The sequence below is a fragment of the Talpa europaea genome (assembly GCF_964194135.1).
Source record: "Talpa europaea genome assembly, chromosome: 10".
NCBI classification, from domain to species: Eukaryota; Metazoa; Chordata; class Mammalia; order Eulipotyphla; family Talpidae; genus Talpa; species Talpa europaea.
The window spans coordinates 12550604-12564978 of record NC_140077.1 but is presented as its reverse complement, the minus strand read 5'-3'; the positions used below and the strand labels follow the sequence as shown (position 1 = coordinate 12564978).

The following is a 14375-nucleotide window of genomic DNA, read 5'->3' as shown; positions in this document are numbered from 1 at the left end:
TTGAATGCATGGGACTCCATGAACATCTTTAAAGAAAATACTCACCTCAGAAGATTTCTGGGACTTTATCTTCCTCCTCAGTAAATGCAGGGAGTGGAATAGTGAAGCCTTCCTTGCCTCTCAACCAGAAAGTTGTTTGTTTGCCTTTGCCCTGTGGGAGACTAAGGAAATTCAATCCCGGGAAGAGGCTGAAGTGGCCTCTGAGAAGACAGCTCTGACTCCCTTGCTTGCTAATTAAGAAGTATTTGCAGCCATATAGGGGCTGCCTCGGGGTGGAAAAGGCCAATTTCCCTGACTTTGCTGATAGTCGGTGAAGTCATGATGGACTGTGATCTGCGGGCTAAGAGGCGAGAGCCAGTTCACAGAGATCACCTTTGTCCTGGTGACCGCCCACCATTCCCATCATGACCTCTCAAGAGGAGCTCCCAACTCCCACACCCAAAAAGGCCAGTGCTTAACAGAAAGATGAGAATGTACATTTCAGTGGCAGGCTGACAGGCTGAGCAAAGGGACAAGGCAGAGGGCAAGCAAAGGGATACTTAAATGGACAGAGATGAGATCCCAGTACTTTCAAACAAGTGGGCTTCTTACTCCCCACCCAAGCCCTCAGACTCGAGAGAAGGGACATGGGGGAGAGGAAGGCACTGTGATTCCTGGGCCATCTCTGTGGTTGCTTTGTGCAGGAGACCAGACAGGGTGTTCACATGGAAGCCAGGAGGCCCTTTGTGGCAAAAAGAAGACAAAGCATTCACAAAGCCTCTGCCTGGGCCTGGATGGTCTCCATGCACCACAGCCTGGAAATTCACTCATCCTGTCAGTTCTCAGAATCTCCATCAGAGACCCAAATGGGGCGGGAGAGGGGGTACAGTTGACCCAGTCTTACCTTGACTAGAATGGTGCCTCTCTTTTGCAAATCATACCTTCCAGAGGCCAGCAGGTCTCCTGCGGTGCTCTGAGAAACGTGAATCCGGAGAGCTGCCATAAACCAGTTAGTGCCTAGTGAATGCTTGGGCTCACTTGCCATCGGCCTCAGTAGGGCAGGGGCTGCTGGAGAGGGGTATCTACACTGCTCAAATTCTCAACATGCAAGGACATCTCACTCCGAGCTTGGGCAGTGACCCCCAACCACCCAGTGTTGCTCAGACACTGCTGTGTGGGCCAAGCTCTGTCATGTTCAGCTCAGAAGCAGAAGATAGAACGGACCCCAGACAAAAGTTGGCATCCCCAGGTGTGGAGGTCCACTGGGCTCTGTGGGCTTCCTGGGGTGGTACTAGAGCTGGTACATGTCATGGAAAATGTTGTTTGTAACCAGAGCTGCAAAGAGAGTCAGCTCTGGAGCCAAACTAAGCAGTTCAACCTCTAAAATATATCCTTAGCATCTTTACTTAGAAGCTAAAGAGGTTAAATCTGTGTTTGAGAGAGGGAATGTTACTTTCATGTTTTCATATATTGTAGGAAATTTACAAAGGCAAAAGAATGCCAGCCTAAACTCTTCAAAATTTGAATCACTAATTCTTTTTCCCAGCTAGTTAAATGACATTTATGCATCTAGCAATAGTCAATACAATCAGGTTACTATAAAACAAAAGAATACGGTGTTCTGTGCATTCCTGGTCATAGATTTCTTCTGCAGCACCCAAACTGCATTATACATCAGGAATGGGCAAATTACTACCCATAGGGCAAATGCAGCCCACAACCTGTGTTTGTGAATAAAGTTTTATTGACATGGCCATGCCCATTCAATGACATATTGTCTGTGGCTGCTTCCAAACTACAATGACAACATTAAGTAGTTGCTACAGACCATAGAAGTCTGTCAACTTCTCTTCATTTAAATGGTCTTATATGTTGTGTGCCTGTCCAGAATGGAATGTCTGAAGGAGAAAGTTGTATGTGTTTACACAACTCCATGGAGAGCACAGTGAACACCTGTCTGTAGATTTTATGACCAGTGTCATCTGAAGTGGATAATGATCTTATCCTCTAAATGGAAAACAGTTGACAAATGCAAATGGGTCCTCTAAAAATACCCTCTGGTTAATGACAGGGGACAAGGGACTCACAGCAGAGAGGTGTTTGCAAAGTGCCGGAAATGATACCCACGCAAACTGCTGCTTTCCATTCTGGATGCCATGTTCACAGTGTCTCCAAACAGACAGTATCTGGGCATGGTGGTGCCCACCACACCAGCCACCACTGGGCCTGCCAGGGGAAAAACAGAAGGGCACAGGCAGTCTGCATCACCCAAGGGCCCAAGTGCATGATGCAAATTAAATCAACAAATGCAATTCAACAAATATTTGTTAAGTGCCCTCTTGGGGCAAAGCTTGGCAATAGATCTTAGGGTTTACAAAGAGCTGCCCTCTAGAACTCATAAACATAACTACCTTATGGGCTGAATGCCTGTTTCATCCTCCCTGCACACTCATGTGCTGAAGCCCCAACCCTCAAAGGATGGTGGTAAGACGTGGGGCCGTGGAGAGATGATTAGGTTCAGATGAGGCCGTGTTGGTAGGGATCTCCGGATGGGATTAGTGCCCTTCAAATAAGAAAGACACCAACTCTCTCTCTCTCTCCTCCCTGCACCTCTTATAATCAGGACACAGCTGGAAGGTAGATGTCTGTAAGCCAGCAAGAGGGCTCTTGCCAGAACCCCATCATGCTGGAACGCTGACCTGGGACTTCCAGCCTCCAGAACTGTGGGAAAATACACGTGTACTGCTTAAGCCTCCCAGTCCATGGTATCCTGTTACAACAATCTGAAGTGAGACAGAAACTAAGGACAGTGCTATTCATGCACTAGAGACGTAAACAAGCCACCGACCTGGGAGCCATTCATTCTGATGCAGGTTCAGGTTTTAGTTTGGGTGAGCTTTGGAGAATAAGTGGGAACAGAACCAGCTAGTACTTCATTTGCAGGGCGCCGTGCAAAATGAAAATGAGGGGTCCCCTCATTCAAAACATACTAAGAGTTTCAAGACAGTGACAGCATAATATTAAACCAAGTGCAGGTCGCATCTGCACAGGCTTACAACCATGGACTTGACCAAACCAGAACAGAGCAAAGGGCACTGACACCGAGGTGTGGGGAAAGGCAGCCCAGTATTAATGTCCAATCTTTGGTCTTCTCCATATTTTTGGGTCCACGCCTTGGAGTCTTGGGGTATCCTTGTTGCTAACAATCTGCTTAACTGGAAAATACCTGCAAAGTCAATTCAACCTTTTATTCCCCTGGACATGTTACTATTTCACTTCAGGCACCTCAAAGGCTCATATCTAGGGCTTGAATCCAGAAATCCTGCCTCCACACCTGGACAAGAAGGCCACCTTCATGGTGCTGTGTACCTGTGTGGAGGCCAATCCGGAGCTTGAGTTTCTCCTCAGGCATGTGCCCGATCTGGAAGTGGACAACTGCACTGAGGATGTGCAGGGACATGGTGGCGATCTCGTCCACGTGCCGCATGCCGTTGCGGATGGGAAGCCCACTGGCCACCATGTATGCGTCCCCAATGGTTTCAACCTGAAGATAAAGCAACAAAGGGGCTTGTGTTCTCCATGAGGGAGGCCCAGGTGGGAGTTGGGTCAGGCACCAAGGCCCCTCATGACTGACTCCAAGTTTGAGCCCACACTTTTGAAGGGTCAACTCCCTGACCTCCACTTTATCCAAGAACCAGCATTTCCTGTCCTGGTTCTTCCACAAAAATTGCTTCCCTCAGTCCTGCTCCTCAAACACTCTGCTTCCTCCCTGAAATTTCATAGTAGCAGAGTCTTGCTTCCTGCTCAAACCAGTTAGGCATCTTGTTGGGGTGTCCTCGTGGGTAAATCCTGATGGGCCCCATGGACCCATCAAGTGAAATCCATTTTAGTCAACCTGATGTCCTCACGCCCACAAAGGCTCTTATATCCATTTACAAAGATGTATGCATTTTAGAAAATAAGTGTGTTTATACCAACAGATGCATGAATGGACCCGCCAATCTGTCACCTTCTCTCTCACCCTCTTTTTTTTTTTTTTTTTTTTTTTTTTTTTTTTTTTTTTTTTTTTATAGAGGCATGTTTTTATTTATTTATTATATTTGTTTGTTTGTTTTTTTTGTTTATACATGCGCTGGGTACAGTCAGAAGCGCGGGAGGGTGAGAGAATTCACCAGAGCCAGAGTGGGGAGCAGAGCAGGCAGAGGGACTGAAGTACACTGCTGAGGGGAGCAGCGGGTGGCAGGAGAGGTCTGCGCACCATGTGGGATCCTCCTCCGGTGGCCGGGGAGCAGCCGGGGATCGAACCGGCGTCGCAGAGGCCGCAGGCAGCTTCGCAACCCAGCGCTCAACCGCTGCGCCACCGGGGAGGCCCTCTCACCCTCTTAATAAAATCATCTCTTAGACCCTTCATTTACAATAGAGGATACACAGTAAGTGTAAGTTCAAAGTTACAGCCCTTTCCAGATACATTGCATTTTAGCAGAATCCAAAGGTGATGTGGTCCAAGTGGGATTTCAGGCACTAGCCAGGCAGTGAGAACACTTCTGTCTCCTGGTGACCCCCAAGTCAACTGGCACCCAAGTCTAACTTCTCCTAACCTACCTCTCCCCACACATGAACACATCCTTTAGGAATAAAACTAATTTTAGCAGTTGCTCATGCAAAACATAACTGAAAAGACAATACTCAGAGGATTTCCTAGAGGCTGCCCTCCTAAGCAGAAGAGTATCCACTTTTATTGGGTGTGTGTGATCTGCTCTTAAGATTATCTGTACCATCCTTTCGTTCACCCTGAACAGAGATGACATCTGTGGGGAAGGCTGGAGGATAACCACTGGGGACAATACTGTCCCCCCAATTCTCCCTACCCCAACCCTACAATCATGGTCAGCAATGGTGCACCTGCAGCTGGCCGCTGGGTGTGTGTTGACATGGGCACATGTACTCATTAGAAAACCAGAAAGCAGATAAAACAGCCATCATTATCATCCCCACATGAATGAAGTCGAAGTATTAACTTTTCCTATCCTCCCCCAAAATTGTTTTTCACTCTTGTCAACCACATTCATCTGTCCCCAGAGCAGCACCAGGCAGACAGGGGTTATCTCACCTTTACCTGATAGTCTAAACTAGGTCTGTGTTCACCTGAATTGTCACAGGAGTGACACTCACACATGATCCAAAGATGACCTTAAAGGAGAATGTATAGGAGCCTCTTAGAATTAGAAATAAATATATTCAGGAGGGAACTGGAGGAATCTGCCAGCAGAAGGCCAGTGCCTCTTAGAAATACATTTACTGTGAGATACAAATAATGGAAGGCAACGGGATGAGTCTTGACAAGCACAAACACCTGTGATTAATCAAGCTCTTTTCCAAGAAAATAAACAGGGATAAAATATTGAGTTTCTGCCATGAATTGGGATAGCTGCCAGCCCGAAAGAGAGCCTTCCTCCTGGCTGACATCTGGGCATCCTTGATCATGCCAGGGGACAGCCAGCCGGGAAACGTGGGCTCTCACCACCCAGGGGCCAGGAGCCTCACCTTATATACATCATAGGGCTCAATGATGTGATCGAATAAGCTGTACAGATCATTCAGGAGCTTCACAACTTGCAAAGGGGAACTGAGAGAACATAGTTTTGTGAATCCAACAATGTCAGAGAAAAAGATGGTCACAGACTCAAAATGCTCCGGCTCCACAGACCTTCCCGCTATGAGTTGTTCTCCGATGAAGCTGCAATTGGAGAAGACAGCAGTTTTTAAACAGCGTCTTGTTCACACGCTCTCCTGCAAAGTCATCCTGGGAGACCCTGATGTTCCATCAGGATAGGTTTTGCTTAACAAAATCCATCATCTAGGGGGATTCTTTGGTGGCCCACTTCTCTGCTTGCATGTTCTCTAAGGAGATATTTTCTTTTGTATTTTTTTATTGGAGTAACTTTGGTTTATGCCACTATGTGTGATTCACCTCCACCATGATCCTTTGTACCCCCACCCCTTTTAACCCCCTCCATCCCCCCACCTTGTAGCCTCAACTCTACAGTGAGATTTCTAGGGTTTCTTATTGGTTTGATTTTGTCTGATCCTTTCTTTTGCTTCTCTCTATTCCACATATAAGTGACACCATCTGTATTTGTCTTTCTCCTTCTGAATTATTTCACTTAGCATTCTCCCCTCTGTTTCCATCCGTGTTATCATGAGGGTCAAGAGTTCACCATTTTTTTCTTTTTTACAGATGAGTAGTATTATTCATTATGTATATATGCCACATTTTCCTAGTCTGCTTAAGGAGCTATTTAAATTGGTGGGTATACATTGGGAGAATAGGGAGGAACAATTCAAATAAATGGCTTTCCAAGGATTTCCTTTCTAGGCCATCTCATGTCCTCCTGTTAGTTACAGAGTTTGATTGTAAAGATTCTGTTGTCAGATGTGGAAGTAAATGTGGGTATTCACCAACCCACAAATCAATATTTTTGCTTCAATCTACCCAACTCTGCTTCTTTTATTAAAAGGGATTTCAACAGCAAATTAAGTGACCGCCTTTTGTTTAAGGAGTGCACAGGCGAAAACAGAAACAAAATGAAGTTGTTTTGAATCTGGAGACAAAGGTAAATAGTGCATTGTGCAAGAGTTTTTTGCATACAATTAGAAATACTGGGAAGGTAATTGGGCCAGAGTTGGGCTCATGAAGCTAGAGCGCTATCTAGTGGCTGCTCTCCTGTAGGTGCATCCACAGCATTCCATGCATGCATCCTCTGCTCAGATGGGGACTATTGCCTTTATCTCCTGCAACCAGTGTGCCAAATTCCACACCAAATCCGTTTGAAATGAAGCTGATATTCCCTCAGAAAAAGAACAAAGGAAATACATTCTCCACGGAAGGCCTCTTCGATAGTGATGATGTTTGTCCAGCTTCCTTCGTCAAGGTCCCCAGTGCTTTGGAATACCTGGGCAGCATTGTGGACAGAAGCTTATCCACCTTCCTCTTCTCTGCCATCAGCTGTCTGGTCCTGTCCTCCACCACCTCCTCCAGGTGATTGGCATATACTTCCAGCTTGCTCACCATGCTGTCTAGTATATTCACATGGCTTTAAAAGAACCCAGGCATTAACTTAGTCTTTTTCCCAGAAATTTAGGACACAACTTCCAACGACACGTTCCAAGAAAACATGGCTTGCCCCTAAGGTTTCCTACCTAAGGGTTGCCCGTGGACAGCAGTGAAAGGACAATGGCTATGAGGCCATGTAGCAGGGCAGAGCCTGCTGTTTACCAATTCTGTGCTCTTAAGCACTCCCTTCATTTCTCAGAGCCTCGGTTTATTTCAAATGGAAAAGGATAATATCAATAACATATATCTTACCAGTTTGTTCTGAGGATTCAGGGAGGTGACAGCCACAAAGAAGCTAGGGCTAAGACTGGCACCCCCTACATGCCCAACAAATGGTGGTTTTCACTGGCACTTCCCCACTTCCCAACAGTGCTCCATGCCATTGTAATGGTCAATCAAAAATTTACATTTCAGGATGGGTCAATGTCATCTTTTCAATGACAATACTGGTGTTTTCTTTTCAGGTGACAGATTTAAGGGGCATTTCTAGATCCCATAGGATCTTGTTTTAGAAGCGTCTTCAGAGAAACCATTGAAATTCCTCCTCTCTCTGAGGCTCATCTAGAAAATAGACTTAATATTTGGGGACCACATTTTGTGAGTAAAAATGTCATGACATATCAACTGAACTGAAACATACCATTTAAAACTATTTTGACTATTTTCATGGATAGATGGAAAATGCAGAATACAGGGCTGTTGGCTAATAATGAATAAGCAAACAGCCAAATGAGGAGTAGATGCCTGAATCCCACCATAGCGCTACTTCTACTAACTTAAGCTATTTCCCAATGGCTGTGCCTTCTTATGTTCAAAGCACCTAAAAATGATACAGTGATTCTGAGGTCAAGCAAGCTACTATTGAAAAAATTGCTTGAGGGCCTCCCTGGTGGCACAAGGGGTTTAGACGCAACCTATGAAGCTAATTGCAGCACAAGTTTGATCCCGGGCCAGGGAGCAACCCTTATGACACAGCAGACCTCTCCTGACTCGCCTGCTGCTCTCTCAGCAGTGTATTTCAGTCAGTCTGCCTATTCTGTTCCCCACTTTGTCTCTGGTGAATCTTCTCACACCCCTGCACTTCTGGCCTGTACCTCAGCTCTTGTATGCATAAAAATAAAATAAATCTTAAAAAAAAAGAAAAAATTGCTTGAGAGGCAGGAAAGGAATAATTTAATAACTTACTTTAAAGTTGGTGAATAATTTCCCAATTAATTTCTTCCCAGTCATACCCCAATTAATTAGTTATGATCCTTGGAATGCTGGTTTAACAAATATTCTAAGGACATGTCAAAACTCCCTGGGAAAGAGGACCTTGATTGATTAGTTCTGGATGAAATAGACAAAGGCAAACAATGAAAGTATTAATGTCTGATCCATTTTTGTAACATTTATGAAGTAGAGGACTTACACTCATGTAGCATAGTACTTTGCATGTGGTAGGAATTAAAGGAGAAAAAAAATGATGATAGATGGATGGATGGATGGATGGATGGATGGATGGATGGATGGATGGATGGATGGGGTAGGTAGGTTGGTGGGTGGATGTATAGATGGATGGATGGATGGATGGATGGATGGATGGATGGATGGATGGATGGATGGATGTATAGATGGATGGATGGATGGATGGATGGATGGATGGATGGATGGATGGATGGATGGATGGAGTGAGCCATACAGGGCCAATCATAGCCATGTGATTTTAAATGTCAGTAGTTAAATGATTAAGAGGAAATTTCTGCTGCACATTTAACTCACCCTTTGGGACTGACATCTCGTAAAATTTTCTTGATGGAAAGGAAAGTAGGCCTTTTCTCTGGAGATTCATCCCAACATGCCCTTACCATGACCATGAACTTTTCATTGCCCTTCTCCTCTGCCAGGGAAGGTCGAAGTGGAACTGATGCTGCCGGGTCTTTGATTTGTCTGATGATTTCTGAAATTCATTTTGGGTTCAGATGGCCAAATGTCTGAACTTTGTGCTGTTTATCATAATTCATACATAACAAATGTACTTTTAAATTTGTAAATTGAATTTTTAAGTAAATTGAACCCATTGAAATCTCAGAGAAATCTGAGTATTTTAATGAAAATATTCTGAACCCTTCTGGAAAATGGATAATACTAATGCAAAACATTTAAGTACCTGCTAATTAATCTGACTGTAAGATAAGTTGTTTCTAAAAGCACTTTTCTTGAAATATATCACTATATGATTTTAGGAGTATATAAGCATCTGATGTTAGAAATCCCCAAAATGCCTTTATGCAAATTACATTCCTTATAATGTATTGTATGAAAGTTATTTTAACAAATAATAAATGTTAGCATCATGCCCTGCCTCTCTGTCTAGCTTTATCAACCTACCTTCACTTCCTCATTGGCTTCTACCAATATTTATTAAATATTCTGCTTAACCAGGTTTTATAAAAGGAATGACATTTTAAGAATAAGGTATACATGTGTTGATATAAAAATTATGGGTGAGCAAAAATGTGAATGAATCTTATCTGCTTATTACTAAATATAAGAAGCCAGTATATGGGCCTCCTCTGGTGGCACAGTGGTTAAGCGCTGGTTTGCGAAGCTGCCCGCAGCCTCTTTAGTGCCGGTTCGATCCCCGGCCATAGGCGAGGGTCCCATATGGCGTGACAGACCTCTCCTGCCGCGCCCGCTGCTCCCCTCAGCAGTGTATTTCTTCGTCAGTCTGCCTGTTCTGTTCCCCGCTCTGGCTCTGGTGAATTCTCTCACCCTCCTGCTCTTCTGACTGTACCCAGTGATTATATAAATAAATAAATAATTCTTAAAAAAAAAAAAAAAGAAGCCAGTATGAAAAGGCTATATATTGGATCATTATGTTTATATTGACTTTCTGGAAAAGGCAAAATTATGGAGGCCCCCCCAACAGATCAAAGGCTACCAGGAATTAGAGTCCAAAATGTGAAAATATCAGCATGCTTTTTAAGGTAAGGAAGTTATTCTGTATGATACTATCACAGTGGATACATGCCACTACATTACCAAAACCCACAGAACTTTACAGCACGAAAAGAGAAACTTAGGAATGCAAATGTTAAAAGATATCAGTTGGGAGACTGGACAACTCAAAGACGGAATGCAGGCAGTGAGGAAAGAATCTGTTTTACAGATCTGTGACATAATCTCGCTAAAGTGAATGAGGGGAAAGTATTGACTTCTAGCCTCCAAAACAGTGAGAGAATAAATTTCATTGTTCAAGCCATCAAATTTTGTGGTCATTTGTGAAGGCAGCCCTAAGACATAAACACAGGCAGTCACAGAGATTCCATGAAAGGCCTGTGGGGTCTTGAAGGCCATGGAAGGACTTCGTTTATACTTCCCAAAGCGGAAGCCAGGGGAGAATGTAGGAAGTGACGTGATCAGGTTCATTTTCTAATATGATCGTGCTGGTTGCTATTAAAAAGTAAAAATTATATAATTCTGAGTTCCTTCAATTCATTTTCTAATTTGAAAAAGAACATGAATTTTTAAAAGAATGGAAGAAAGTGTACCTTATTAAGCATTTCCCACAGCAATTTATAAAAATAAACATTTGAAAGCCAACCCAGCTGACCAGAGCCAGCCAAGGGAGATGCGTTATTTACCATCTGGTCTCTCATTGAGATGCTCAAAAGGCCCGGGGCCGGGGTGATGGAGGAGGTCCCTCATCAGAATGGCGAAGCTGTAAACGTCTCCCTTTGGGGTGCCTGACCAGGGTGCCTCTGGGAGCCTCAGCAGCTCTGGGGCTGTCCAGTAGAGCTCTGCAAAGCAACAGGTGTGGTTATGATGGATGTGAGAGCCGCGGGTGGCACCCCTTCTTTCTCAGGGGAGCATAGGAAAAGTGGGATCCTGCCCTCTGAGAAGTCAGCATGGCGGAAACTGACTTCCAGAGCAACCTGCCCATGTGAGCACAGAGAGAACACCCAGGAAGGGTGTGCGAGGGCTCATTTCCGCGTTAAGTATGGCTGTGCAATTCAAGTTTTCATCTCCTTGTCCCTTTCTTTATTTACCTCTTTTTAAAAAATAGTTTCTTGACGTACAAGTCATAGAATACAAAATGAACCACTTTACAGTCAAACTGGGTGGCATGTAGGTCTTCAAAATGTTGAACCACTCCTCTCTAGTTCCAGAACCTTCACACAAAGTAAAAGCTCATACCCATTAAGCAGTTGCTCCATTCCCCCCACCATTTCCACCCCAGGCGATCACCGATCTGCCTTCTGTCTCTATAGATTTGTCTATTCTGGATATTACACACACCTACTTTTTCTTTTGCAGTGTGTTTCATATGTTTATATCACTGAAGGAAAATATATTGGAAGATGGGTCGTAGGAGTGGCTACAGGCAGGTTTTCAGAACTTCCCCATGTCTTTTCCCATGAGACACTATCCTGTCTCAGGTCGTGGAAACTTCCCCACATGCAAAGCAGAGCAGCTGGCAACAGGCCACAGACAGTTCAGGACTGAGGGTACTGAGGGCCAGAATACACAAGGGGAGAGCTGAGAGCATCCCATTAACTCGACAAGTTGGATGAGTCTCCAAGCCTCCATGGACTCCTATGAAAGGAGGGTTGGATGCCAGGGGATGGTGTCAGAATCAGAATCCCGTGGGGCTTTTTAAAAGCAATACAGATGCGCAGACTCTATTTCAGATATTCTGATTCCCATGACATAAGGGAGGGCCCAGCCACTACATAAGTTTAAAAGCTTCTCAAGTGACACTGGATCACACAGAGGATGGGGAACCATCGAACTCTTCATCTTTAAAGTCCCTGGAAATTGGTACATCCTGCACTGAGAACAGGGCATGAAGACACCAGGGACCCAGAGGACCACAGAGAAGGGCCCAGCCGAGCCAGGAGAACCCATTCTAACTCACACCATGGAGTCATGCCACCACTGGGCTGTTTTTCCCTGACTACTTGGGGCAACAGAACCACCACAAACCATCAGCTCCAGAGGAAGCCTGCCTGCAAATACTTGTGCAAGCAAGCACAAGAGAACTGGGATTAAGGAACCCCCTTATCACACTGCCAACAGGGGGTACACGATCTGCCAGTGGTTACCCGTGTGGTCCAAGGATTTCTCCTGGTATGTTCTGTATGTCTGGCCGTACTTGAGTTCCCACAGCCCAAATCCTGACAGCTTCACCTGCATCCGACCGTCCACCAGGCAGTTGGAAGGCTTCAGGTTACCATGGGAACCCAGCGAGCTCCTGTGGAGGAACAGCATGCCCTAGAAGAGTGGAAATGAGCAAATGAAAGCTTCATGGAAACAGAAAGATAAAGGGACAGACAGACAAAAAGACCCGGGACCACTTACCCAAGAGTCACTAACACAGTCCCAGGTTCATGGACTCAGCCTGGGCAGGGACACACAAAGAGGAAATTATCTCTGGCCTCTTGACATAGAGTCAAGACCTGCTTAAAATAAATAAAGTCTAGTGGTCAGATTCCTAAGTTCAAATCCCAGCTCTCCACTTAGTAGAGGGTAAGTTACTTTACCTCATAAACCTGGGTCTTCGCCTCATAGTGGAGACGCAAATAATTCCCACCTCATAGGATGGCTGTGGTGCTTAAATGTCATAACCAGACAGGGCGCATGACCCAGAGGCAATCCCCACTCTAAATTATGATGAAAAATGTGTATAAATATGATGAGTATCAACAATATAGAAGCAGCACTACATAATTAAGAATTTTATTTTATTACCTAGATACTATGAATTACATTCTATTTGTCTGACCAACATATAACGGCCCTATAATAATAGAATATTGTATTCTATTTTACGCACTTCTGGGTTCTATTTCTGTATCTCAAAGAGAAAGGAAATAAAATGAGAAAAGTTGAAAAATTCTTCTGTCACCCGCTGTGTTCGTAGGGAGTTACATCACCTATGACTACATGGCAATACAACCCCACTATTAAGAAGGGGCAGAAAGAACGCTAGAACTGAAGGCCTGTGCTGCAGCCCAGACTCACCCCTCACAGTATCTCTGAGCAAATCACTCCCTAGACTTCAACTTTAGCATCTGTAAGGGGGGACTCTCCAGGACAGTCGGGGGACCAGCAGCACCAGCAGCATCCCCGGGAATCCCAGGCCCTACCCAGACCCACTGACTTCAACTGTGCCTTTTAACCCAACCCCAGACAGTCTGAGATGACCTCTCCTCAATATTCCCAAACTTGACCGCACATTAAAAGGTCCAGCAAAGTTTAGAAATAAAAAGATCCTTGGGCCTCCCCAGTGGCGCAACAGGTTGAACGCTGTGCTGTGAAACTGTCCACAGCCTCTGCAGCATGGGTTTGATCCCCCGCCAGCCAGGGAACAACCCACATGACACCACAGACCTCTCCTGTCTCGCCCGCTGCTCCCCTCAGCAGTGTCCTCGGTCCGTCTGCCTGTTCTGCTCCCCACTCTGTCTCTGGTGAATTCTCTCACCCTCCCACACCACTGTCCTGTACCCCAGCTCTTACATAAATAAATAAATCTTTAAATAAATAAATAAAATAAAATAAAAAGAGCCTTGGCATGAGTGATAAGAAACCAAAGGTGGAGAATGACGGGAACAGGAGGAGCTGCTTGATCTGAAAAGCTTGCTAAGGAAGGGGGTTCACACGGGCTATAGCATCTGTGAGGAGGGACTGTGAGGTGGTCATTCTCATTGGCCCAGGTGAGGACAGAGCGGGAGGGTCTTTCCCTGAGTCAGGGGCCAGGTCTTTCCCTGAGCCAGCAGCCAGGGGCTGCTGCAAGAAAGTCTTGGGGTTGAGGAGAGAAGCACTTATTTGGGGAGGACGGGTAGAAGAGACCAGTTTGGAAAATGAGAACTTCATCTGTTTCACGATGAAGAAACTCAGGACTTTAAACCACTCCCAAGGAGAGAGGACAGAGCTGGGGTATGGACCCAGGCTGGGGTACCTCGAAGCCCAGCTTCGTCTACACCATTAGATTATTCTGTTTCCAGCACCCTGGCAGGAGGGTGCCAGGGGAGAGAGGGTCAAAGAACAGTTTTCCTCCTAACACAATTATACAAAAATAGCCTTGTTCCAACGACTCTTGAACCCAGCTGAGAAAGTGGGTGAGGAGAGAAGTCACCCATGGGTGGGACTATGGGCAGGCACCGGCCCTCAATGTTTCAGCAAGGAGGAAGGCAAGGAGGGCTCTTGAACAGACTATTGCACCTCAGGACAGAGGTCCTTGGGCCTCTCAGGCACCAGCTCAGGACTCACCTCTTCCTCCAGCAGTGATAACAGGCTG

The 14375-nt window shown here is 45.3% G+C and overlaps 1 protein-coding gene across 1 annotated transcript in view; it reads right to left on the bottom strand.

Annotated features, from left to right (window-relative positions):
- Positions 1-46: 46 nt before the first annotated feature.
- Positions 47-14375, bottom strand: part of LOC311178179 (guanylate cyclase 2G-like) — a gene marked incomplete at both ends in the record, with an annotated part of 35191 nt that continues 20862 nt past the window's right edge. Inside the window, 9 exons of the mRNA XM_084244554.1 lie at positions 47-151; positions 884-975; positions 2107-2205; positions 3349-3523; positions 5524-5716; positions 6933-7073; positions 8855-9032; positions 10720-10875; positions 12181-12349. Coding sequence (XP_084100680.1) covers positions 47-151; positions 884-975; positions 2107-2205; positions 3349-3523; positions 5524-5716; positions 6933-7073; positions 8855-9032; positions 10720-10875; positions 12181-12349 — 1308 coding nt within the window. The remainder of the gene's footprint in view (positions 152-883; positions 976-2106; positions 2206-3348; positions 3524-5523; positions 5717-6932; positions 7074-8854; positions 9033-10719; positions 10876-12180; positions 12350-14375) is intronic.